Genomic DNA, 25,563 nt, shown 5'->3' on the forward strand with positions numbered 1-25,563 from the left:
ATAGGCGGCACGTCTGTAATGATAGGGACCATATAACTTGAGGAGTCCTTGGTCGCTTGGTACAGCCTGGTGTAATGACTTCAGCAGAGATAATATTGCCTCACCTAGAGTATATCCCAGCCTACAGTGGGTTTGTATTTAAGAGGCCTTATCACCATTTACCCAATTGCTAAACAGCACAGGGCAGTTGTTTTGTTCACAGCAAATGTAGATTGACAGGTCAAGGTTCAGGAGTTAAACCACATGAATGCTTGTTATAAATAGGAGCCGTGTCAGTGACAGATGTGAGTCTCTCACAGCTTCAGTCCACATGCGGTTTCGAGTGTTAGACACTGAGTTCTAGAAGATACCACGCATCTGCGCCATCTGATCAGTGACAACATGGATTGCGAATGTGATTGTTCAGACTACAGTAACGGACAGGCGAACGCCATCCTCTTTAACATCCTCAGCCGAGGCGAGTCGACTCAGAACGAGATGAACTACAAGCGGGTTCCTCAGTCATGCCACTGCGAGAAACGCAGGAACGTATGTCTGAAAACACCCAACGAGACGTGCCAGGTTGCATCGGATGTGCTGGTCAAGACGATGCACTTCATGAAGAGTTTGCCGGCGTTCCAACAACTACCACCCAAAGACCAGCTATCTCTGTTGCAGAACGGCTGGGCACCACTTTTCATTCTGGGTCTGGCCCAGGACAGAGTTCGTTTCGAGGTTGACGACATACCGGCACCCAGCATGCTGGAGAGAATTCTTCTCAACAACCTCAACAATCAAGAGCAACCCACGATGGCCGGCGTGCAAACCCTCAAAGCGTGCCTCATGAAGTTCTGGAGTCTGGATTTAAGCCCAAAGGAGTACGCTTATCTGAAAGGCACCGTAATATTCAATCCAGGTATGTTTTCCAAAATCAAAACTGTGTTGCACAAACTATTTAAATTGCCTATTTTTAAAAAAATGTTTGAAATACACCATTGATGTCTCTATGAAATTGATTATTTTCTCGATTTTAGTTAGTTTTCGCCATTAATTATAGCCATTCATACATATATTTAGTTATTAAAACAAAATATATGTAGTTATTTATTTATATATAGATATGTTTATTTTTTACCCAAAAGTATTGCTTTTAGCCACAGATTTTTATAATATGCTCACCTAATATTTTTCATCTGCAGATGTTCCAGGCCTGAAGGCATCTCTGTTCATTGAGGGTTTGCAATATGAAGCTCAGCATGCCCTGAAGGAGGTCCTGGTGCCTCTTCATCCAGAGGACAAAGGGCGATTTGCTCGTATCCTCCTCGCCGCATCCACTTTAAAGACCATCACTCCGAGCCTCATCACAGAGCTCTTCTTTCGGCCGGTCATTGGTCAGACAGATCTTCTGGACTTGCTGATTGACATGCTGTTCACAAGGTAGTGAACCAAAGACTCACGGACTTTCAAAAGAACATTATTTTCTCCAGTGCTGATGGGAAAACTGAGGTCCAAGCATTGGATGAAAATCATACTTCGTTACGTCTGAAAAAAGTCACAGACTTTTGCACATCTTTATTGTTTACACAGTTTAATGAAATTACTGCACCTTTGTAATGGTATTTAGGTCACAAGTATGTGATTTATGTCTTAATATTGATTGTTGTTGTTGTTTTTTTGTGCCTTTTGATAGAAGCATCATTGCAGCTTTTTGTATGGGATGGATTTTAAAACTACAAAGTATTTCTTGATAAAACTGTAGAAAGCATCTCTGTGACTAAGGGGGGGTTCATGTATTGTCTCTGTGAGAAAGCTAGATTGAATCTGAGGAAAACATTTGTATGTTCATAATTATACTGCAATTAAATCTATTTTTACACATTTTACACAATGAGTCGTGTTTGCCTTATACTTCTAAATCACTTTTATAAATACTTTTTTGTACAAATTGGAACAATTATGACATTTTCATTCATAAGACAAACCCTAAAACAATTTAATCACTGCACATACAATTATTTGGAGACTTAAATTATATTTAAAATGGGAGAAATTGAAAACGTCATTATCAAAGCAAATACTAAAGCATTTACTCCAAGTAAAGATGCACAAAAACACTTGACAAAAAAGAAGATTGTTCGGTTTGAACTGCCAAAACATAAGATCTAATGTTGAAAATGTGTGTTTGTCCAATGTTAGTGGAACATGTTCGTAATTACTGTGATAAACTACACCTGAACTCTCATAGTACTTAAGCAGTACAGTACACTGTGCACAGTATAACACCCACATGACTCAACAACAAAGCACAATGCGCACAATACTTTATCCTACAACGTAAATGCAACTTGTCTTGACAATCCATTTCCGGTGAGATAAATGATGACTGAACACCACCCTCTTAAACATATAATGTTGTGCAATGTAACAATGTGAAATATTTTTAGTTTTGCATCCTATTTAGTGATTAGTAATCTAGTATTTAATTCCAATTTCAAGCTGTCAAAGCAATTGCAAACAATAGTTTCTGCAGCCTCATGCTTTGCTAGTGTTATACAGCTTTGTTTATGAAAATGGTCAAATTGCGCAATTGCAATAAAAAAAGTTGTGTCTGCAGCTACGTGTTACCAGAGGAAGTCTCATGGTGACACTACAGGGTCAGTGGCACAAGGGTAGATGCAGCGTTTGCACAGCACGTACCAGCACATTTGTTTTATAGCAGATGATTGCTCAAGTGACTTACAAGAAATTCCATTCAGTCGCTTTAATGATGTCAGGATATAAATTGAGCTGCAATATATATATAAAAAAAACAGGCCCAAACCAAGAGTACCACTCACCACTAACTATACTGCAAAGCACACACTGTATATTTCAAGTTTTTTGTTTTTTAAAACCATGTACAATTGTTTACAATTCTAAAATGTTTCACATTGCATTAAATAAAAATGGTTTATTTGCATTATTTTAATTAAATTTGTGTTAGAATTTGAGTTCACTTTGAATTGTAGGATAGTGTGACCTTAGCATGCATGGACAAAAGTAATGCACATTTTATGCATTTTTATGCAGAGTATGCACACAATATTCAATATCCAATATATGCCTGGCCAAAAAAAAGTTGCTGTTTGGATTAAAATAGGCAAATGCTTAAGAGTCTATGACTGGATCATCATTATTACAGTGGTTATTATGTTGCTATCGTGTTATGTTTGGCAACAGTTCTTCTAACCCTAATTGACGGAGAGTGTAGCTTTTCATTTCTTAAACAACCATGTTGGAAGACACATCATGGCCATATTCCAGGATGACAATGTCATGATTCATCAGGCTCAAATTGTGAAAGAATGGTTGGAAAGAACTGTTGCCAAACATATCACATGCTAGAAACATAATCTCTACAATAATGATCCAACCATTGACTCTTAATCATTTGCCTATTTAAATCTTTTTCTTTTTTTAATTTTTGGTCGGGCAGTGTATATTGCAGAATTAGTACTAGTATAGTATATTGTACAACTTTCTGTACAAAAACTACACAATAGTAGTCAATGTACAGATTTCCCAAACAAAACCTATGACAACACTCACACAAACACACACACACTATCTCGAATCACCCAGTGCCTAGAGGCTCTAGGTTCAGGTTCCGCTGTCATGATAATGTGTACAATGCTGCCCTCTTTTGATGATTAAGGCCCACACAAACAAAAAAGCTGTTTCACATAAATGTCTACACATACAATGTGGAATACTACCTATGCCCACTTTTTTTTTTTTTTTTTTAAATATAGTACATGCAACAATGCATTACAGAAATAGAACAATTACATTGCAATCACGTCTTTCACTATGACATCCATCCATTCATCTCGGATTTTTTTTTTTTTTTGGATTTTAAGTCTTATCGTTCATAAACATCTGAACTTTTGCCATTCTGACCAAACAATTAGCCTAGCTAAGAAAGATGTGCTGTGTCATTGTGTATCACACATTTTTCCACTGTGTTCTTGTCATGCCATTAATGGGGTATGAAATGTTTTAAAATCCAAAAGCAATACAACAAAATGCTAGCACACACATTTAGCTTCCACATTAAAAAAAGAAAATTAGTAAATTCTTCCCATTAACCTTTAAAACTGTATTTCATAAATCACAAAGGTAGCTTGACTAGTAAATCAGAGTATCTGTTTTACAGTAGGTGAAAAAAGAGGACAGTTGAAAGGGGAATTTTCTCTGGAGTTTGCCCCTCCTCCGCAAAGTACAACTCCAACAAACACTAGGATTTTATTTCCTTTCTATTGTCAAACCAGCCAAACAAGTTCATAGCACAGTGACCTGAGGGAAACAGAGGGAGGAGGCGTACACCAATGCAATCTTCCGAGAAAAATGCTACGCGGTACAGAGAAATGTTCTGTGGTTAACACGTATGAGTGTAATATGTTATACATGATACAGTACTAGATTTGTTTTCTAAAACAGCACAGCTCACTTTAATAGACAAAACGGAGCATATAGTTTAAATTAATACAACAATGAGTAAATACAAAAAATGAGGGGAAAATTCCCTTTTTATTTCAATATAAAAAAAAGTTGCCAAAAAAACTACATCTATACAAGGTATTTTAAAATTCCACCACACAGATGTGGGTGTATCCTTTGACTGTGAACAGTCTCAAAACAACATTAAATTGCATTAAATCATTTAAACAAAGAACAATTGTTCATCTAAGGTGACATTGAAGGACGGGCTAACAGAGCAAAGCAGTCCGATGAACAGCAACTGATTGAAGTCTTTTTGTTGCTATTAATCAGTGCTCAATACAGGCATATTAATAGATACATCACCACTTAGGACGACAGCAGACTTGTCTCCGAAAGTATAATTAGATCCAATACTTAAATACCCTTTGATGCCAAAGTTTTGGTGAGAAACTTGTCCATTATGTAACTATTTATCTGCATGGCTTCTGGCGAGGGTAGAAGGGAACCATCAAGTGCAACATTTATTTTGCAACAGGCTCCTTTGTTGAACATTACACTCTGTAGGAAGATGACAGAAACTGTGCCTAAATGGACAACAGCAGTCTTGGGGCATTCAGACAAACACAAACTGTCCTTAGCATAATAACTGCTTTCACTGAAATATAAGAGGAGCACAAGGACAGTAGAAGAACACTAGTTAGGCAGTAGTAATTGAGAGCGAACAGCTGGCGTGTTAGCGCAATAGCGGAGCCCCTGATGAATCTGTGGCCGAGCTCGAGTAGTAATCTGTGAAGGAAAAGAACATGTTGATATTTACAAGTGGTTTGAAGTTGGTGTATAACATGCTAAGTGCAACTCTGCATGCAACAAATATTTTGAATTAAGGTACAGTCACATGTAGTGTTGCTAGGTGAAATTTAGTATGCAAAATCCAGTCGTTTCAATGGGAGACGGCACAATGATGGACTTCCTGTGGCAAAATTTAATCGGGTTTGAGTTTGGTGCACTCTTGATTTGGCAGTGACCTCTATGTGGGGGGAGTTTCGTAACTTCGCAACAAAGCAAAATTAAACATCCACAATGGACGGGCGCTCGTTCTCCCAGTTATTTACTCTAGTTTTGTATAAAGCTCCAGTACATTAGTTTTGTATAAAACTACACATCAATATTATAAAATGATTCCATTATGTTTATTCATTTGCTTTGGATGTTTACTTCGTCATCATTATTAGGCTACTTCATGGTATTTTTTCACATCTGGTCCCGCTTTCTTTCGCCTACAAAATTTTGCAGAGCAACATTAAATGTGACGGCACCTTAATCTCAAATGACTGACACTTTTCTCAATAATCAATAGAACTGAATTACAATTTTAAGGGAAAACATTTTTCAATGCATAGTTTTGTATAGTTTGTAAAGAGACACCGCACTTGTTTTTTTTTTTTACACATCTTTTGCATTGAAAGATTCCATAGTGCAACAATTCCGCAGAAAAGTGAGACCCCTAGACATGTTACAGAATGAGAGCACCACCATTATTGTGTGGAATGGTAGATGTGATTCGATATGGAGGAATACTGGATAAACTGCTTGGAGGCGAGCTAAGACCCCTCAAGAACTTTTGTAAAGTGAGGTGAGAAGCTTTAGTGTTCACTGTCAAAAGCTTTAGGCTCAGCAACTACAGTTTATGGAGAATGGATGGGTGGGTGAGGACATTATTCTTGGCGGGGAGGGGTGAAGATCAAAGGCAGGAATGCCCATTTGAAAGTAGAGAATGAGAGACATTTAGAAATATAACCATTACAATAGGGCATTGAGAAAAGAATACCCCATCCTCAGGGTGCAACTCCACCATGTTCATATCCCAACGCAGGATTGACATGGCACCATGGGCTGGGAGTAGGGTTGGGTACCGAGACCCGGTTCCAATAGGGAACCGGTTCCGACGTAAACGGTAGTAACCAGACCGAATAAGAACGAAACTTTCGGTGCCTGATTTCGGTGCCTGACGTTTTTTACCGCCCCCTATAAAACATCTCGCGGCACGAATGATCCAATAACATCTCCAGTTAACCAGCAGAGCGAGCATTAATTTAGTTCGTTTGTTAAATAAGAGGCGATTTTGCGCTGAAATGCGTTTTTTAAATCAAGTGATCAAAGTGCTCGTTGCCGCTGCGATCAGTGGCGCGGATACAGTGTTTTCTCTTGTGGCTCGCGCACTGTCACTCGGACGCGCGCTTCGTTGCGGAGATCGATCTATTTATGAGGCGCCGTCTATATGATTATGTGCGCGGAGAGTTTGTGTGTGTGTGTGTGTGTGTGTGTGTGCTCGCGTCTCAGATGAGTATGCGCGGATATTTCCGCGCGTCTCGTGTGTGTAGAGTTTGCGTGTTTGTGCGTGAGCGACTTTAGATGTGATGTTGAGCATTTCATATTAGTTTGAGCATTCAGCAGTATACATGTATGACTACTTAGTAGGCCTATGTGTATGCAAGGGTTTCATATGTGCGTGAATGAAGTTTGATTTAAAGGGATACTCCACTTTAAAATGAAAATTCTGTCATCATATACTCACCCTCATGTTGTTTCAATTCTTTATGAATTTCTTTCTTCTGCTGAACAGAAAGGAAGATATTTAGAATAATATCAGTAACCAGACAGTTTCTGGTCTCATTTACTTACATAGTATTTTTTTTCCTACTAGCCTATGGAAGTCAATGAGACCAGAAACTGTCTGGTTACTGATATTATTCTAAATATATTCCTTTCTGTTCAGCAGAAGAAAGAAATTCATACAGGTTTGAAACAACATGAGGGTGAGTATATGATGACAGAATTTTCATTTTAAAGTGGAGTATCCCTTTAAGCCCTAGACGACGCCTATCTATTCATTCTGGTGAAATCACAAATTATAATGGACACAAAGTGTCCCTGCTTGATATACAACCACTGATGAGCATAATCGTAAAAAAAAAAAAAAAACTACGAATGCGGATTAGAACCCAAAACCTCTGACACGCCTGACTAAAGTTCAAGTTCAGCTGCCAGTGTTCCTCTTCGGATAAGTCTAATATTTTAATGCCAACTGCAAATCTTGCATATCAAGTATGAAGTATATCAATATCAAGTATATTTATATGAGGCTATACTGTGTGTGTTAAATATTTCTGCTCAGTGTCAGATATTTCTCTGTTTTGTAAAAGTCATAATATGAGAAGACAAAATTTTGATGTTAACTCAAGTGTTATCGGCTACATCAGTAGCCTTTTAAACAGCACAATTTTTCATTTAATCAGAAATCAGAAAATCTTTTTCAGAAAATCACACACACACACACACACACACACACACACACACACACACACACACACACACACACACACACACACACACACACACACACACACACACACACACACAGGTATTATTTTTTTGATAAAGTGTGTGCGGTTTAGTTTTGTTAAGTACCGTTTCAAGAACCGTTTAAGCACCGGAACCGTTTGAAAAATACCGAGTAGGTACTGGTATCGGATAAAACCCAACCGATACCCAACCCTAGCTGGGAGTAAATTATCTTTTCACATCAAGCCATCTAAAGGCTAATTCAACGTCGCCTACCAACGGCGACAGTCACCAGATTACAGTGTCACTTTTCAGACTTTTCCAAGACCCAAAAAACACTGATTCAACATGTTCAATTGGCAACAACAACAACAAAAAAAAAAAAACAACAAATGGAAACAAACACCGACATGGGTTACACATTGATCCGACAAAACAAGCTAAATGTGTGAGTTGCCTTCGGTTGGTATCTGTGCAAATGTGAATTGGCCTCAACATGGACTAGAACAGAAAATGCACTATGTACAGAATGCAATGTACAGAAATTGGCCCAAAATGTACTAGAACAGAAATTATAAGGAGAACGAAGAATGTTGACGCTTACTTTTCCCGCTGGGGCCTCTCATATTTCGGGCAAGCTCATCCGACGGTGTCAACTCTGACACTAGCACCTCGGGATCCCCTGCAGGGAAAGACAAATATCATCAAAAGACATTCAAACATCGTCGTTCCCTATGGACACTCTTACAAACAGAACTACCATCACTCACCATCACTAAATGTAAAGGTCATGGTCTCATTCCCACTGTCGGGCAGCGTTCCATCCCTCCTCCCGTTAGTATGCTGCATTGCATCATGCGATTTATAGTCTTTGCTTTTGTAACCTTTTGAGGACTTGTTGCGGGTGCTGATGCGTATGACACCGTGCACAAGCCGACACTCCGCTTCCTGCTCCTCCAAGTTGTAGTCCTGAGCAATGCTGTTGATCAGATCGCTGATCTCATTGGTTTTACGAGAGAAGGACACATCAGACGTGCATTTTGCCAGCTGCTCAATCTGGTGCATTTTATAAAGTTCTAGGAGCTTTTTAGTGATTAGCGAGTCGATATCAGTGCCGCCATCATCCAGGTCATCTAGATCCAAATCCTCTCGAGAGTAGATACTGGTATTACTGATAGGCCGCTGGTTGTCACCCTTCCCAGCCGTCCTGGTCCGTCGTGGATGTGCCTCTGGGTTGGCAGGGTACTCCACCTTCTTGCCAGCAAGATAGACGTCGCCATACCTGAAGCTACCAGAGCTTGGTAGCTGCTTTGGCTTGCTGGGTTCAAAGGTTACACCACACGTGGGGTTGGTCAGGGCCAATCCATTGGGCTTCCTGGGTTCTGGCTCAGGTTTTAAAGTGTGGTCAGTGCAGCTCTCATTGGGTGGCAAGCAAGGTTTGCGTGACCCATAAAGCCCACAGGTGAGAATGCAGCACAGCAGAGCTTTGCAACCACTCCAGCCGAGGGAGGCACACGATCCACAGACTTGAGTACCCTGAGAAGAGTCTGCAGATCCTGGTATAAAGCCAAGGGTTTCCGAGCCTCGTCCATTGGCGTAGTGTGGATGGGTTTTACGGGTGAACTGCGAGTCTATGCTACGAGGTTGCTCGCTGTAGTTCTCCTTGCAGGTCTCTTGACTCGTGCTGCTGTCCCTGGAGTATGTGCGGTTTTGCCTGTAGCCATCAGCCCTAGAACGGCTTGAGCTATGAGGACGTGTCTTGTGATGTGTTCCTGTGCTGTGGCCAGGCATAACTCACCACATTCAGGACCTGCAGGAATGTGGACATTAATGCATCAAGATTTATCGGAGCTTAGAAAGTTCACAAAACATTGATTCCTAGGCATGTTTCAAACATCTCATTTAAAAAGAGACAATATTATCAGGTTGCAGAATTCACACCGCACACATAAAAAACGCAGCTCAATCGTACTCATGCATGTAAAGATGAGCTGAGCCCATTTTTGCTGAACATTGCATGCATGATTAAAATACAGCATTATCAACATCTTTTGCGATTTAAAAAACATGCATGTCCAGCAAAAGGCACTTATTAATCAGAAAATCGAATTGAATCCAGGCAATTTAAGCAGTTTACGACATCACTTCAGATTTACGACATTTTCAGATTTGCCTATTTAATTACGACTTCTATATTAACGTGGTCTTTCTCCTCACTTGAAGTACATTTCATGACCATTAAGTTTGTAGTTCTCAATCAGGTTCAATAGCCTAACCATTTTTCATCATTTATGGCTGAACAAATTAATAATTGTGTATGCTGTTGCAGTTACTCTCTTTAGATGAAAGATATGTGAAACAAGCCTTGTTATACAGTATTTAAAAGATATGTTCAAAGCAGAAACGACAACAACAAAAAAATCACTGTAAACAATGACTTCAAAGGAACATGACAAATGTTATTAAGTGAATATACATAAACATAAAAGTGTTAAACAGGCCTTGAACTCTAAATTCTATGTTCATTGCACAATTTTACTTCCTCAACCCTGGAGATATAACAGAAATTTAACAACCGTGTAATGGTGAAATCAAATGATGAAAGAAAATACTTTCTAAATTATAAACCAATCTCTAAATTATATTGAAAAATATACGATTGGCCATATGCGTCAAACTACCACGCAGTGGACATGTTCATACTGTGTCTATGCGTAGCCTATAGGCTATGTGTATGTGTCTACAACTAAGAGTTAAAAGGCATTCCAAACATGTGAACAGCAAACTGATCTGTATCTAGATACCATAGAATGGTTGTTTATTAATACAAGCCTGGGAAATGTGAACGTGGTTCAGAGCTGTTATATCAGCACAACCATATCAAGAAAAAAAAAAAGCTAATCTTGAGCTACATCTTATGTAGCTCTTGCTTAGCATGTTTACATTCAGAAAAGAGGGTTTTCTTTGGTGGGCAGGAATTACTCGATAATCAAGTTATTCATTTTAACATGTGTTTTTAAATACACTCCCTTGTGACTTCACCTTTCATAGTCAGTGTTTGCCTTGAGGTTTGCGTTCTTTGTCAAGAGTGATGTGTTTTTTATGAATATGGTCACTGATTCTCAGAAAGCAACATTCCAGTTAAAAAAAAAAATCCAGATATAGATGATAAGTATTGTCATTTGCCATTAACCTTTGACAGATGATCTATCAAGTGGATGGGAATGGAATGTATAGACATTTCTGCGTATTCGCTTCTGGCCATTATCAGTGAACATAGAGTTAAGTCGGATGTAAAGCAGGCCTGTAAGTATGCTCTGGCCAGTCACAAACACTTTATTTGGAGTATTTTAACAGTTGGAATATATTGCCTTTATTGGCAAAATACAGTTTGTCTGTCAAGTACAATACTAAATGCTTCATTGTTTAGTCTTCAGTGTAACTAACAGTTCTCGTATGCCATGGCAGTAAAAGAACAATATTTATCAACTTCACAGAAATATGTATGGCTATCATCATTTGATATATCCTTTACATCACTGCAAGCGGCAAACTAGAACGCGTCCACCAGGTTCCATTGATTGCGAGCGTTCTAGTGAGTCGCTTCGCGTCGTTCGCAGAGCAGATGGTTTGTCAAAGTGTCAGACACTTACCGCATAGGCTCGGATGAAATCCTCAATTGTTTTGAACGCAACTTCTAGTCGTTCAAGATCGCGGAAGTAGCCGAGTGTGAAATATGTTCCCTTTGACTCCTTAAAACTTCCACTTCAGCGAGCTTTGTTTTGATTCATTGACTGTAAATGGGTCAAACGTTTCGATTTCGTCGCGCAACACGCGCTTTCAGATTCTGGTCATACTAAAGCTTTGATCGGTAAGATTCGTTCCTTCGCCTCGCCGTGCCGTATTTTACCTGCGGCTACAGGTAAATCCAACGCCCACTTACAGGTAAGCAGTGACGTCAGGCCTTTAAACGGATGTTGCTTAAACCTCCTAAATACCTTAATTGTTCATTGACTTTTGCTTTCCTTTTAATCAAGTATAAACCTGACTATAATATTGTCAGCGTTTATACAGTATAGTGTGGAAAAAGTATGTTCTTGGTTAATTAATGTGTATGTTCTTATAAAGAGAAAATAATTCAAACATTCACTTCATGATATTACAAGTGTCATTCATTCTTGACTATAGCTCCAAATAAATCTGAGGTATTTGTCTTGCACCAAACTCAAAAATACATTTGTAACAGGTCAATTTCTAAGAAGTTCTCTTGATCTAATATCCTTTATTTGCATTTGCATAAGGGACATGCAGTGCTTATCTAGATGTTAAATATGAGTAACAGTCTATTCAAATAAAAATATATATGCAATTTCAACAATATTAGAAAACAAATAGAAAATGTGTTCCTGAGGGTTGAAACAGGTCCTGAAAGAAATAATTCCCACAGTCATTGAAATTCTGAAATACTGAAATTCCCAAATCTAAAAAAGTCTTTGAAACAAATAGAAATCTTAAAAAGTAATAGAAAGTTTGAGTTTCTGGTTATGCTCAGTGTGAAGTATTTCCTCTTGAGAAGATGATTTTTTTTTTTTTTATTATAATAAAATACTCATGAATAACTGAAAATGTCATGTAAATTCACGGGTCATAAGCAGATGGGAACTCTAAATAGAATGTACATTTATAAGTATAAATATTCTCTGTGGAATGATGCATATAAATAAATGCTCTAAAAAAATGATATAAATGCAGACATTCCTACACTACAGATTCAATGACACTGCTTCACATAGCAACAGAGACATTTTAGTTTCCTTTGAGTGGACAACGTTTTAATGTTATGCTACATAACTGTGTATGCACACACACCAGAGGTGTTTCCCCCCCAAACATGCTGTGAAATACTGCTTTGCCAAAAGTGTAGACACAGATTAATATGGGCTGTCTGGTCTTGATCAATTGCAGTCATTAGTTCCAGGCTCTAGCAAGCACACATGCACATGGAGAGATTCACTATGTGCTCGCAGGGAACATTAAACTCCAAATCCTTCATTGTGCCCCATTTCCCCCAATACACCCCTTCATTTCCCTCCTTTTCTCAACCGTAGCGAAATATTGAGGACACAATCTGTAGCAGCGAATGCTGTGGGCCGCACCAACTAATGTGATGGAGAGCAGCGTTTCAATCTGCTGAATAGGTTATGAAATATAATGGAGAGTATAATTCAATCAGATAGGGTTAGATGCACATGAGAAGTCATTCAGTTCGTCTTCAGATCTCCTTTTATAAACCCCAGAAAGTTTGCAAGACAACAATAGACTGATAATTCAGATGATGTTTTGAGCTCATCAATTAATTTTTTTCAGATATCTTAGTAAATATAAAAAAATTGTATAATTCCAGCATGTACATGGTGAACGTGATTTCACCAAGTACAACATGTTTCTGGATCGACATCTTTTTTGATCCTGGAACAACATTCCAATCAACCAGATCTATCAGATTTGAAGAACAAGTTTACAGTTTATGTCAAGTTTATGTAGGTGCTTCTACATCAATGTTATTCACCTATCATTTCCCTCTGATTTTTTTACGGATAAGTTTTGGGTAGGGTTAAGTTTAGAGGTAGTGATAGAGTTAGGACTATATTTTCAGAAAGGGATGTTTTTCCAGGATTAACAAAGTATTTTGATCCAGGAACATGACTTAATTGGCAAAATCATGGTAACCAGATGTACATGTAGGGTTTTGTGGCTTTTAGTCCATGTTGGTTAATGCTACTGTAATCCTACACATTGACACTGTAGATAAAGTATATGCTTTTACAATTTCTCTTTGTGATAAACAGACCAAAAATTGTGTTGACTCATATTGCACTGGTGGATGTTGTCCAATCTAATGTATATTGTATTAGCCTACATCATGCATATATGGGAATTACATAAGCCATCAGCCAGCCATCTCTCTAGTTAATGGTATCTGCTGACCACTAGTCTCAATGACATGATTTTCCTTGATTTGGTCTATTTAGAAAAAAAGTCCAATTTGCTACAGACTGAAATATATTTCTATTAAAAATGGTGCAGTTTGCAGTCCAGTTATAGAGTCACATCCGACGGAATCTGTGTGATACGGGAGTCAGAAGGGATGTGCCCCAAATGTGGGTCCATTCGAGGCTGACCCTGCCGAATGTTTGGAACGTGCCCCAGTCGTGGGTCAGAGTCAATTTCGTAACGATAATGATACCCCTCCAGCACATTCTGGCATGCTTCATGTATGTCTGTGATCCATTTCTTGATGCCCTTTCTGTTGAGGTAGACGACGAATAGAAAGACCATGCCAACGAATCCCAGCACTAATCCTAGGAACACGTAGGAAGTATGTAGGGACAAGTCTATAATCTCTTCGTGCGGTTTACCGTAACACCCCAATGCCTGTGCAGTGAGAACCCGCAAAGACACTTCACGCAGCGCTGTGGGATATTCGCAATACAGCCTGTCTGCATCGCCCACCCTGACATTTGAACTGTTTAGCCAGTTCGCAAACTCTTGTGCTTCACACGTGCACACGTAAGGATTCTGACCCAACATCAGACGGACCCGACCGAGTCGCTCCAACTCGTGAAGACCCTCGTCGCTGATAGTTCTGAATGCATTTCTGCTCAAGTCCAGCTCCAAAAGTTGTTCAATACCAGAGAAAGTGCTGTTGTAGACGGCCACCAAAGAGTTGTTGTTCAGATGGAGATGCTGCAGGTTTGGCAGAGGAGAGAACATCCCCGGGGGTAAGAAGACGAGGCTGTTGTCCGACAGGTCAAGGCGCAGCAGATTTGTGAGCTCGCCCCAGCGCAGGGCAGTGATGAGGTCAGTCAGAGATGTGTAGTTGTAGAGGGACGAGCGAAGGCTGAGCTCCTGCAGGGGGCTTCCAGGCACGGAGAACGCCTCTGGGTGGATGAGCACCAGCGGGTTGTTGTTCAGGATTAGAGAACGCAGCATGTGCAGCGAGGAGAACGCATGCGATCCAACCTCCATAATGCTGACAAAGAATGGAAAAAGTGTTTTAATGGATTTGACATTTTTTAAATGATTTTTAGAGGATTCTAAATGGTGGAATGTACAAAAATGAAAGAGCACGACTAAATCTATATTACTTTCAGGATAGATAGATTGACAGACAGATAGATACAGACAGATTATAGATAGGCAGATCAATCGACAGATAGATAGATGATAGATACAGACAGATAGATAGATAGACAGATAGACAGACAGATGATAGATAGATAGCCTAGACGGATAGATAGACAGACAGACAGATGTCTATAGACAGATAGATACACAGATTGATAGATAGATAGACAGACAGACAGACAGACAGATGATAGATAGATAGATAGATAGATAGATAGATAGATAGATAGATAGATAGATAGATAGATAGATAGATAGATAGATAGATAGATAGATAGATAGATAGATAGATAGATAGATAGACAGACAGACAGACAGATGATAGATAGATAGATAGATAGATAGATAGATAGATAGATAGATACACAGACAGACAGATGATAGACAGATACACAGACAGACAGACAGACAGACAGATGATAGATAGATAGATAGATACACAGACAGACAGATGATAGACAGACAGACAGACAGACAGATAGATAGATAGATATTTACTGACCATATCTTTTCTTACCCATTATTCCTCAGGTTCAGGTGTGTGACGTTCTGCAGTCCGTTGAACGCGCTGTGCTCGAGTCTGTGAATCGTGTTTCCAGTGATGATCAGGCTGATCGTGTCGCTCGGGATCGCCGCGGGGACTCGGAACAGCGCGGCAGACGCGCAGCGCACCGTATGTTCAACATCAGAACACTCGCAGCGCGACGGACACAACGCGACGGATGAGGAGACGCACAGCATCGCGCAGACAAGCGTCAGCATCATCCAAACTCTCACACTCGCAGACCGGAGCATCTGATCACCGTCTGCACGCGCTGCGCTCTTCAGTGTAAGTGCACATGCTGTAGTACAACAACACACACAGCAGGACTGACTGAGTCCCCCTCACTCTAGGAGATCATTACTAACTCATTACTTTACCTAGAAACACCTCCTGATCGTGGCAATATAAGCGGGTGGGTGGAGCTGCATCTACACATCCATCCATTCAGAGTACTGAGGATAGTATATGTACTGTGACCATAACATTTGTAGAGCAGTGTTTTCTTTCTGATTATGTAAATTAATTGCACTGATTTCTTTCTGTCCTTTATTAAATTCCCAAATAAATAGCAGATGCACACCCAAAGCATTTGAAAGAAAAAAGTTTGTTGACTTTGAAATGCTAAAATAATATATAGTGCTGAAGATGAGGACAGTCAGTGTTTGTTTGTGGTTAGTAGATCATGTTAATAGTTCATGTGATTCTCTACACCTGTGATTCCCCTATTTGAGAAGAAATTACTTCATACATTCAGTAAAAACACTTTAAACACCATGAAGACAAATGACCCTATATTGAAGAGAAAAGATCCAGCACTAGATGTATTGTTTGGACATTTTTAGCAAACATGTACTTGCTCTCTTTCTTTACAACAATTGACCCTTGCCTTTATATTTTGATAGGTGTATTTTAAGTTTCAAAATACCTTCTGAGGTCATTGTATAAGAACGAGGACAAACATTATGGATTTACATTTGTATTTGGTCGTATAATATAAATGAAAACATAAAAAATCATAAGGAATGAACCAAATATACAAACTCCCATTAGAATAAAATACTGTAAACATCCTGGATCACTTAAAATAACTGATGAAAATGTGCATATTTTTGATGCACCACAAAATTCAAATAGTTCTAAGAATGAGGCAAAATAAAATTACGAGAAGTCATATGCTTAGATCTTAATTCTAATAACCTTCCTCATTATAGATTGTGGAGTCTCTTTTCACAACAGTCTTAACGGGAAATTGCCGTCTTGTTTCATTTAGACCCCATCCATGTATGTGATTATCTTACAAATATATCAAATGCAAAAGCTTATGTAAGCAGTAATGGAAAAGGTCCCTGTAATTCACTTATTTACAATGTCACTAATAGTCTGCGTGTCACTAGATGCAAAGAGGTCTCTGTATTCCCAACCAGCCAGACTGAATCTCCGAACAGAAGCAATGTAATGTTGTACAGACACATGATTAAAGTTCAGATTTGCTTCTTGTAGCCGTGGCTCATAATGATCCTGAGGTGCCCTGTGCGAACGTTCAACATCTCTCTCCGTGTTTGATGTTCCTGTCATCCAACCTCCGTCATCGCAGGTTGACAGCAAGGGCGATGGTGACTATGACCCCACAAATCATCAGGAAAGGCAGCCAGGTCTTCAGGAACCCCACAAAGCTACAGGACAACAAGGAACAGAGACCTTCAAACGAGCCATTTTAGCATCATGTCACCCTTAGCTTGATTTTAAAGACACCTAATATTAAAACACATTTGATATCCAGCAAAATTGTCAATTTGACTGCACTGAAACTATCTGACACTATTGTGTTCTGTTGAGCTGCTCGTGACACGAGGGTGAGAAAACAATGGCAGAATTTTCATTTTTGAGAATAGTCTCACGGAGAAGCTTACAATACACCTCTCTCTCCCCCAGAAACCCTTATTTTGTGTGTCCTGGTGTCCTCTACATCACAACACTGAGAGTCCCAGGTGGAAGACTGCTGACATATAAGGGGAAACACGGTGGCCGACTGCGATAAATCATTCAGTCAAAGGTAAGGACACACTGACTTCTAAATTCTAAGGCAGTATTGCATGGATCCTTCACAGAGAAGGCAATCAGAATTTATTGAAACAATCAAACCCAACACTGCAGATGCAATGTGGGAATTCATTGCATTAACATGAGTAATATGTTTGAGTATATTTAACTTAACAGCATGCTAACATCAAACTATCACAATCAATTGTGTGTCCCATGCAGTTTTGTTTTAGAAGTGCAATTTACTTCTTATGTATCGCACCATGGCCTAAAATTAACACTCACCAAGTGCCAAATGCGAGTAAAAACTGACGTTAGTGAGTATATTAGTATAGAGTATTAGTATAGAGTATATTAGAGTATATTATATTAGTAGATAGTGTCAATTGCCAGTTGGCCGGTAACATTTTAATGAATTCTAACAATGCAATATTGTGAGAACATGAACGTGAAATGATACTCGTGACAGTTTATTGGCCAGTGCTGCTTGGCCACAATATTTAAGCCTTGCCTGCAGCTAATTTAAATATTCAAGCGCAAGAAGACGCTAAAAGCAACTCAATTTGTTATTCGTGTGCTGTGTGGAAAGTTTAAACATCCGTAGTGCGCGCTCAGAAAGCTGTGCCTCAGATAGCGTGCGATACTGAATTGAGCTCTCGTTCACGTCTTCTTGCGCTTGAACAGACATGTTCAAACTAAATTATGTCAAAATGCCTGTCTTCTTGGCAAGCATCCTCATATACATAGTTAGTTATGTCTTAAGTGAACATAAACAGTTGAGCTAGAAAATGAATATGTTTCAGTATATTGAATCCGTGCATTCGCTCTTAAAGTGACAGCAGCCTAATATTCCTGCTGCAGTCTGTGTTTTTTAACGTTAATCAAACAACAAAAGACAAAGAAAAATCACTCACTGCTCTAGACTGAATAACTTGTGAATCTTTTAATAAGGATTAATGTATGTTTCATTGGTGGTAAAAAAATAATTATAATAAGTCACCAGCCATTAACAGGAATGACAAAACCAGAAAAAAACAGTTTAGTCCCACAGAAAGGATATAAACAGCGACTAAGCTTTTAGAACAGCCACTATAATCTCACCAGCATCTCTTCATCAGTACAACGCTGTTTTAAATAGCACAGCTAATCTTTTCAGAAGCGTTAGTCACTCACTTTTGTCAGGAAGAAATAATAATTAGACAATGTATATTTTTTACCATTATATAAATGAAAGTAGTGATAAACCGGGAGTAGCAACAGATCTTTTCTTCTGTATTGTGATGTAGGCATTGGTCATTGATTGGATGTTGAAATGTGGGCGTGGCACTCAAAAGTGCAGGCAGATCTGAATGCCAGCTTGCAGTGGATTGTAAAAAGGGGCGGAGTTTAAGCAGACTAAATGATTGGAGAAGACCAGCATACGTCAATAGAGAGAAGTCTGTCCTTTCACTGGAAGATCTAGTTATGATATTCTGATTAAACATTTCCAGGGTAAAAAAAACCCACGCAAAAGTCCACAATAAGATCAATAACATGCATTTAGAAAATAGATTTACATTTCCCGCTGACCCGGCATCTCACCTGACATGTTTGCTGTGGATGAAGGACAGTAAGCAGAGTTTGACCATGTTCCACGAGGAGCAGTTGTCGTAGCGCATGAGGTTCAGAGCCATGGCCACGTGAGAGTGGCAGTTATCACAACACAGATTGTGCTGCAATGCGGTGAGGACGTCACAAACAAGCAAAACAGAAAAGAATGTCAGTTATAAACAGATATTAGGAGGTCGCTATGTTTGTGTAATATAATTGGGTTGCAAAATTAAAGTTTTTAACAAAACTTTTGTTAAGACTATCAAAATAGAACATACAAATAAATATATAGATTTATTAGACAAATACAATTTTATAATAATAATATAATTTATTATAATTATTATTTTCATTATATTTTCTTTGTAAAAAATATAAGTCATATTTAAGCCTTATTAATAAATATATTAAATTTACAATAAAATATATGGTACATTTTTGAATGTATATAATTTTCCCAATATATGCACTGTGTAAATAGGTGAATCTCATGAAAATAACTCCAGTTCACATTTCACCATAAAATCAGATGTCAAATGATGTCATTCTCAGGTTCATAACAAGAATATATTACAGTAGAGATCTGACCATTCTAGTTTTGTATTCCTCAGACGCCTCGTGCACGGCCATATCCCAGGCGTTTGCTCCACCGCCGTACACTTTATTCTTATCCAGCTTCCAGTACCTGAAACAACAAGCATTAAATCCAAATTTTAAATTTAAATATATCCAAATGAATATCTTGTATCAATTATAGTTATAGTCAGGGGGCTTAACATTAACCTTTTTGCTCATCAGCCACAGTGGCTAGTGGTTTTACTAGCCACTCAGTATTTTCACTGGCCACGATTGATAGCATGGGGAAAAACTGCCATATAGATATTTTTTTAATATTATCTCATAATTTGGCAGCAGGAATATTAGGCTGCTGTCACTTTAAGACCTGATGCACTGATCCATTATATAGTTACACATGTGTTTTCTTTCCCAACTGTTCACTTAAAAAATGTAAAAACAAAAAATTGACAACACTACATTGCATTTTAGTTTATTATTTCAGATACCTTTTTAATAGACCACTATTGAAAACTGTATTATGTATAAAATTCAACCTGCCAGAGTGGCTAGTAGGAGTGACTGCGTTACACGCTACCGCTGAAATACACCCGCATTTGGCGGCTCGGCAGACGATAATTCTGATGATATTCTTCTCTATCACATTCACTAGGGTTTTAAACTCACTTTGTTGGTTTTCCAAACGCCATGTTGTCCTCCTGTATAAAAATATAAATGAAGGTAGTTAGTGCATCAGTGCAGTCATGCTAAAGTCAGCGCAATCATTAAAAATAAACTCACTGATACGAAGTAAGGACCAGCAAAATCCCTGATCACACCGGTGGATGTGCAGATGCCCATGTGCCCAATGAATGGCAGAAACCAGCTGCGGAGACACAAAACACACATCAACACAGAAATCCTCCTCAGACGTGCGCATATTTGCAGCTTTTAAGTATGTTTCTCTAATAAAATGATATGTATGGAAGCCCATTTCCGCGACAGAAGAAAAAAGAAAATCATGCTATGGTATATCATAATTAGCATAAAATGTCATAATTATAATGTCAGACTAAATCATGATGAGATAATACAAGTCCAGATTATGACATACCGAGTCATAATTGAGTTTAAAAAGTCAAAATTGTGCTTTCTATAACATTTTAGGTCATATTTTTGACTGTTTTATGTCATAATTAAGGCTTTTTATGTGTCGAAATTTTTAATAATTATGGCTTGTTATGTGTCGAAATTCTGAAGTAAAAAGTCGAAATTGTGCTTTCTATAACATTTTAGGTCTATTTTACGGCTTTTACTTCAGAATTTCGACTTCCATGACATAATTTTAACTTTTAAATGTCATAATTATGACAGACTAAATCATGATGAGATAATAAAAGTCCAGATTATATGACATACCGAGTCATAATTGAGTTTAAAAGGTAGATATTGTGCTTTCTATAACATTTTAGGTCATATTTTTGACTGTTTTATGTCATAATTACGCAGGCCCGGCGCCACGAGGGGGCAAAAGGGGGCATTGCCCCCTCAGATCTGATTTGTGCCCCCTCAGTTTCATTTTTGTATTTATGGTTACAAATGAAATGTTTAACCTTTTGAGCGGTACAGTCCCATATATGGGATTTTTTTTTATTTCAGTGCCCCTGAGAGTACGGTCCCACATATGGGATTTAGAATGTTCGGTTACGTGACATAACGGCCAGATTCAAACTGTGCTTTCGCGCGTTGGTTGGCGCTGAGCCAGAGTCGGACGCGCTCAGCGCTGTCATATATCACAACTATGCAGTGTTTTCAACCTCACAATTTTTATTTTAGGTTTCAGACAATTAAATACACATTAAGCACTAGTAAAACAATACATTTGGAGTTTGTAAAATACACACTGATGTCTGTGGAAGCAGCAATAACAATCTATTCAAATATAATTTGCCGACGTGTGCTATTCATCATATCAGACAAACACAGTGGAAGTAACTATAAAGTAGTTTACTCTATTCTTCTATTCCACTTTCTTGCATGTATTTCGGGAGAAATTGATGACTCACAGGATTCTCAGAACGCGGCGCAAAGAAACAGCCATCTCACGTTATAGATCAAGATCAAGATTATTTATAAAGGTTTTTAAATGACCAAACACACTCACATACACATTTTTTTTATCAGATAGTTGATGACATGATAAGCAAGTTTGTGAGTATTTTGAATCAAAAAGGGAAAAGGAAATAAAAGCGATATATCCGCGGTGTGTCACGTGACAAATATGACGCGTTGCCATGGAAACATTAAGGGGGAACGTTCTAAATTCTAAAATAACAGTCGCCTTGAAAAAACTCAGAGTCAGTTAGAATATTAAAATTAAGCGTGAAAGGGTTAATATATGCATAATAAATGAAGCTGGCTTATCTTTTTTTACTAAGCAAGTTATTGTGTATTGTTCATTGATGGTATAAAGTTAAGCCCCCTTAACAATTTCACATGCCCCCTCAGTCATTTCATTCTGCAGCCGGGCCTGTAATTACGGCTTTTTATGTGTCGAATTTTTAATAATTATGGCTTGTTATGTGTCGAAATTCTTAAGTAAAAAGTCGAAATTGTGCTTTCTATAACATTTTAGGTCATATTTTTGACTGTTTTATGCCATAATTACGGCTTTATACTTCATAATTTCGATTTCCATGACATAATGACACTTTTTAATGTCATAATTATGACTTTTAAGTCATACTTTTGATTTAGTATGTCATAATAATTTCGACTTATTAAACGAAGCATGAATGTGATTGACTTTTACAAAAGCATGATTTTGTTTCGTTTGTGTTGGAAATGGGGTTCCATAGATGTGTGTGAGGATTATAGGAGCTCAGGCGAGACGATATGACAGAAATATTGACAGACTCAGGCGCGTTTACTGTCAGTGTGTGTTGGTGTTCCGCACGTGATCCGTCAGAACATCTCCGGTCGATACTCACGTCAGAACCGGAATCGGTGTCCAGACGATGCAGTGCGGATAACGGCTCATTTCTTTGTCGATTTTCTCGAAACCTCCGTGGAAGTGTTTCATCGTGTCGATCTCGGGAACATCCGCCATCACAGTCTGCGCGGTGACGTCATCGTGACGTCGGCGCCGTAGTGGTTCTCTTTAGGTTATATTATTCATAGACATCATATGTCTATGATATTATTATTATCATATATAAATAATATGTATCACATTATACATACTATAATATAATTTAAAATAACATAATATAATAGGTTTTTTTTCAGTAACAAAGCCTTCATATGTGTTGCATTATAAAAAATATTTGAATACATTAATTATGCCTTGTAATGCACCTTATAATGCATTGTACGATCTCATGGATAATTGTAACCACAATTATAATATATTATAATACTTATGTTACGCCTTTAGAGAGTATAATGCTTTACAACACATGACAAACATACAATCTCAGATGCCACAAGGAATCTGCAAATATTGTATAATAATATGCGTCAACTTTGGTTACAATTATTTATGAAAAAGATGTCATGCATTATGAATACCTTCATAATGCATTATACATAAAGGCTTTAAGTGTTACTGTTTTTTCTTTTTGTTAGAAAAATTAAGAAAAAGCAGTACAACAAATACTACCGTGATTCAATTTTTTTTCTTCTTGTTTTGATTTACAGAGTAACAATACGATACGAAGTATTATGGTTTCAGACACCTTGTCTCGTTTTGTAAATGTTGGAGTACCCTTTATATGTCTGCAGAAAATGTAATAAAAAAAAATTGGGAATAAAAAGTATTACGGTAATGAGAATTTAGGGTGTATGCACTTAACTGTCATGGTGCAAAAAAATATTGTCTTAAAAATAGGACTTATAATTTCTTCCCATGTACAAATCTGTGTAAAGACAAACCCAGGGCTTCATGCATTAAATCACAGCAGTATAAGAGCAGGTGTGGCTTGTATCAAGGAGAAACATCCTCTCCAATCATTGCATTCATCCATGATGTAGTGTGACGTCTGGGTTGCCATACGATTAATGGCACGGTTAACTGTACTATTCTCACAGCAAAAAAAGTGGAGCACAAGTGCATTTTTCTGACAGGATACTGGCCAATATGTGAGGGGATTTGGGGTTGGGATGTGTTCTAGATCAGGGGTTTTCAAACTTTTTGTGTGTGTGGACCACTATTTGTAATCAAGAATTTTCGCGGACCACCTCATAATACACATAATAAAATATGTCTACACAGAGTCCTACCTGAATTAATCTGCACCTCTAAATAGGCTTACTAGCTCTAAAACTATCATTGGTCATCACATCAGTACAACAGGCTTGTTAAAAGAAAGTTTACTGCACACAACGGCTGCCACATATTTAATTTATTTATTTACTCAAGCGCCCGAGGGCATAATCAGGTTCATTTGAACAACAGGCTTATTTCTATAGCAATGGAGTATGAAATCTATACAGTAATAAGAACACTGGAATATAGTCAACATTTCAAAACCTTTGGTGATTTTAGGGGATTATTAATCTTCAGAATTTTACAACTCCTCAAAAAGTACCTAGGCTTGAGTTTGTCCACTTAAGAGCACATCCGCAAAACATTTCAGAAACGCGAGATCAAGAAACTAACTGGAAATTAAAATAATAACAGGCCTTATTCATTCCATTTATAAACATTTCGTTTCATATAAACTGCCTATGCCTAACTGTGCGTTCACACCGGACGCGAGCGCGTCAAATTCAAAAAGGGATCATATGTCAAAATCGCGCCTGCCCCGTCTAGTGATACGCTTGACCACTTTGTATCAATTCCCGCGTCAAAACAAAAGTTTGAAGCGAAATTTCGTCCGGTGTGAACGCACCATTAAAGGATATGCGTGTGATGTGATAATGAGATAATATTTGCCTCTGCCCTTTTCCAGTGTTGCCAGATTGGAACGGTGATTTCCAGCCCAAAAGCTCACCAAAACCCGCCCACTACAAGAAAAAACCGCCCAAAATTTTACTGCCAAAATAATATGATATAATTTCATTACCATGTCATTCAAGGTTGATAAGCACAATTTGTATCTCCTTAAAACAAATAACAATGATAAAAAAAAATAAAAAAAAAAATAAAAAAATCCAGGAAAACAGATCAAAACGGCAATAATTAAGGAGAATTAGCCAATATGACTAAAATGTCCAGATGGACACTGTCAAAACGGCAATCAAGAAATGAACCGATGACTTTAACCCTCGGAAGTACACATTGCAGAACATAACGCAGAATTTAGCAGTCAAAACTGATTCATCGTTGATTCAAACCTTTTTCAGCAGGTGTCAGGGGCGAGTATAGTGCAGTCTGGACGGTGTAAAGTTGCCGATGTCTGGTACGGTTAGGCTAGTGTGCACATGACCATGGACATAACTGTGCTCTCCTCTCAGAGTTATAGTCACCATCGATATATCCCACCACGTGTACATTTTTAGATTTGCTCACTATCTCACTCTTTACTGTGTACATACAACTTAGTAGAGGCATTAGCCATCACTTGAATATACAGCTACAACTTATCGCGCTCAATCGCATCTGCCTGCTGATCGCTGATTGGCTAAAAGTGCGTGCTCGTCGGTGATGTCAACACCAATGCCAGCTGACTCTGCATGGGCGTGTGTGTACAGTAATGTCATGATGACTGATTTTATGGACTACATGCACACTTTATTTTAGTTTTTTAACCAATTAGACTTTAAAATGTAGATGTTTGAAAACCGCCGAACTGATACCAAACCAGCCCAAATTTTGTCCACCCGCCCAAACCCTTTTTAAC

The 25,563-nt window shown here is 38.3% G+C and overlaps 4 protein-coding genes across 4 annotated transcripts; 1 reads left to right on the plus strand and 3 right to left on the minus strand.

The window, feature by feature from the left end:
* Positions 1-1,865, plus strand: nr0b2a (nuclear receptor subfamily 0, group B, member 2a). The gene is made up of 2 exons (XM_081389032.1): positions 1-895; positions 1,179-1,865. Exons 1-2 carry the CDS (start codon positions 382-384, stop codon positions 1,418-1,420), a joined length of 756 nt encoding a protein of 251 aa, XP_081245158.1. The 5' UTR covers positions 1-381; the 3' UTR covers positions 1,421-1,865.
* Positions 1,866-4,019: 2,154 nt separating this feature from the next.
* kdf1a (keratinocyte differentiation factor 1a) lies at positions 4,020-11,717 on the minus strand. The gene is made up of 4 exons (XM_081389716.1): positions 11,457-11,717; positions 8,574-9,613; positions 8,408-8,485; positions 4,020-5,247 (listed from the first exon to the last, which is right to left on the minus strand). Exons 2-4 carry the CDS (start codon positions 9,592-9,594, stop codon positions 5,195-5,197), a joined length of 1,152 nt encoding a protein of 383 aa, XP_081245842.1. The 5' UTR covers positions 9,595-9,613; positions 11,457-11,717; the 3' UTR covers positions 4,020-5,194.
* Positions 11,718-13,435: 1,718 nt separating this feature from the next.
* On the minus strand, positions 13,436-15,995 carry tpbg1a (trophoblast glycoprotein 1a). Its single transcript, XM_081389714.1, has 2 exons — positions 15,509-15,995; positions 13,436-14,836 (listed from the first exon to the last, which is right to left on the minus strand). The coding sequence occupies exons 1-2, from the start codon at positions 15,784-15,786 to the stop codon at positions 13,903-13,905; spliced, it is 1,212 nt and encodes a 403-aa protein (XP_081245840.1). The 5' UTR covers positions 15,787-15,995; the 3' UTR covers positions 13,436-13,902.
* Positions 15,996-16,074: 79 nt separating this feature from the next.
* tmem222a (transmembrane protein 222a) lies at positions 16,075-22,905 on the minus strand. The gene is made up of 6 exons (XM_081389717.1): positions 22,711-22,905; positions 20,522-20,606; positions 20,408-20,439; positions 19,754-19,850; positions 19,157-19,287; positions 16,075-17,208 (listed from the first exon to the last, which is right to left on the minus strand). Exons 1-6 carry the CDS (start codon positions 22,827-22,829, stop codon positions 17,121-17,123), a joined length of 552 nt encoding a protein of 183 aa, XP_081245843.1. The 5' UTR covers positions 22,830-22,905; the 3' UTR covers positions 16,075-17,120.
* Between the last annotated feature and the right edge of the window lie 2,658 nt (positions 22,906-25,563).

Source organism: Scardinius erythrophthalmus, assembly GCF_964197995.2.
Source record: "Scardinius erythrophthalmus genome assembly, chromosome: 16".
Lineage (NCBI taxonomy): Eukaryota > Metazoa > Chordata > Actinopteri > Cypriniformes > Leuciscidae > Scardinius > Scardinius erythrophthalmus.

Coding starts and splice junctions, on each gene's coding strand:
- nr0b2a (XM_081389032.1), top strand. CDS start 382: ATGGATTGCGAATGTGATTGTTCAGACTACAGTAACGGACAGGCGAAC. Junction 896..1,178: donor CACCGTAATATTCAATCCAG/GTATGTTTTCCA, acceptor TTTCATCTGCAG/ATGTTCCAGGCCTGAAGGCA.
- tpbg1a (XM_081389714.1), bottom strand. CDS start 15,786: ATGCTCCGGTCTGCGAGTGTGAGAGTTTGGATGATGCTGACGCTTGTC. Junction 14,837..15,508: donor CTGAACCTGAGGAATAATGG/GTAAGAAAAGAT, acceptor ATTCTTTGTCAG/CATTATGGAGGTTGGATCGC.
- kdf1a (XM_081389716.1), bottom strand. CDS start 9,594: ATGCCTGGCCACAGCACAGGAACACATCACAAGACACGTCCTCATAGC. Junction 8,486..8,573: donor GACCTTTACATTTAGTGATG/GTGAGTGATGGT, acceptor CTTTCCCTGCAG/GGGATCCCGAGGTGCTAGTG. Junction 5,248..8,407: donor GAGAGGCCCCAGCGGGAAAA/GTAAGCGTCAAC, acceptor TTTCCTTCACAG/ATTACTACTCGAGCTCGGCC.
- tmem222a (XM_081389717.1), bottom strand. CDS start 22,829: ATGGCGGATGTTCCCGAGATCGACACGATGAAACACTTCCACGGAGGT. Junction 19,288..19,753: donor AGGAATACAAAACTAGAATG/GTCAGATCTCTA, acceptor ACCGCATTGCAG/CACAATCTGTGTTGTGATAA. Junction 17,209..19,156: donor ATCCACAGCAAACATGTCAG/GTGAGATGCCGG, acceptor GTTGTCCTGTAG/CTTTGTGGGGTTCCTGAAGA.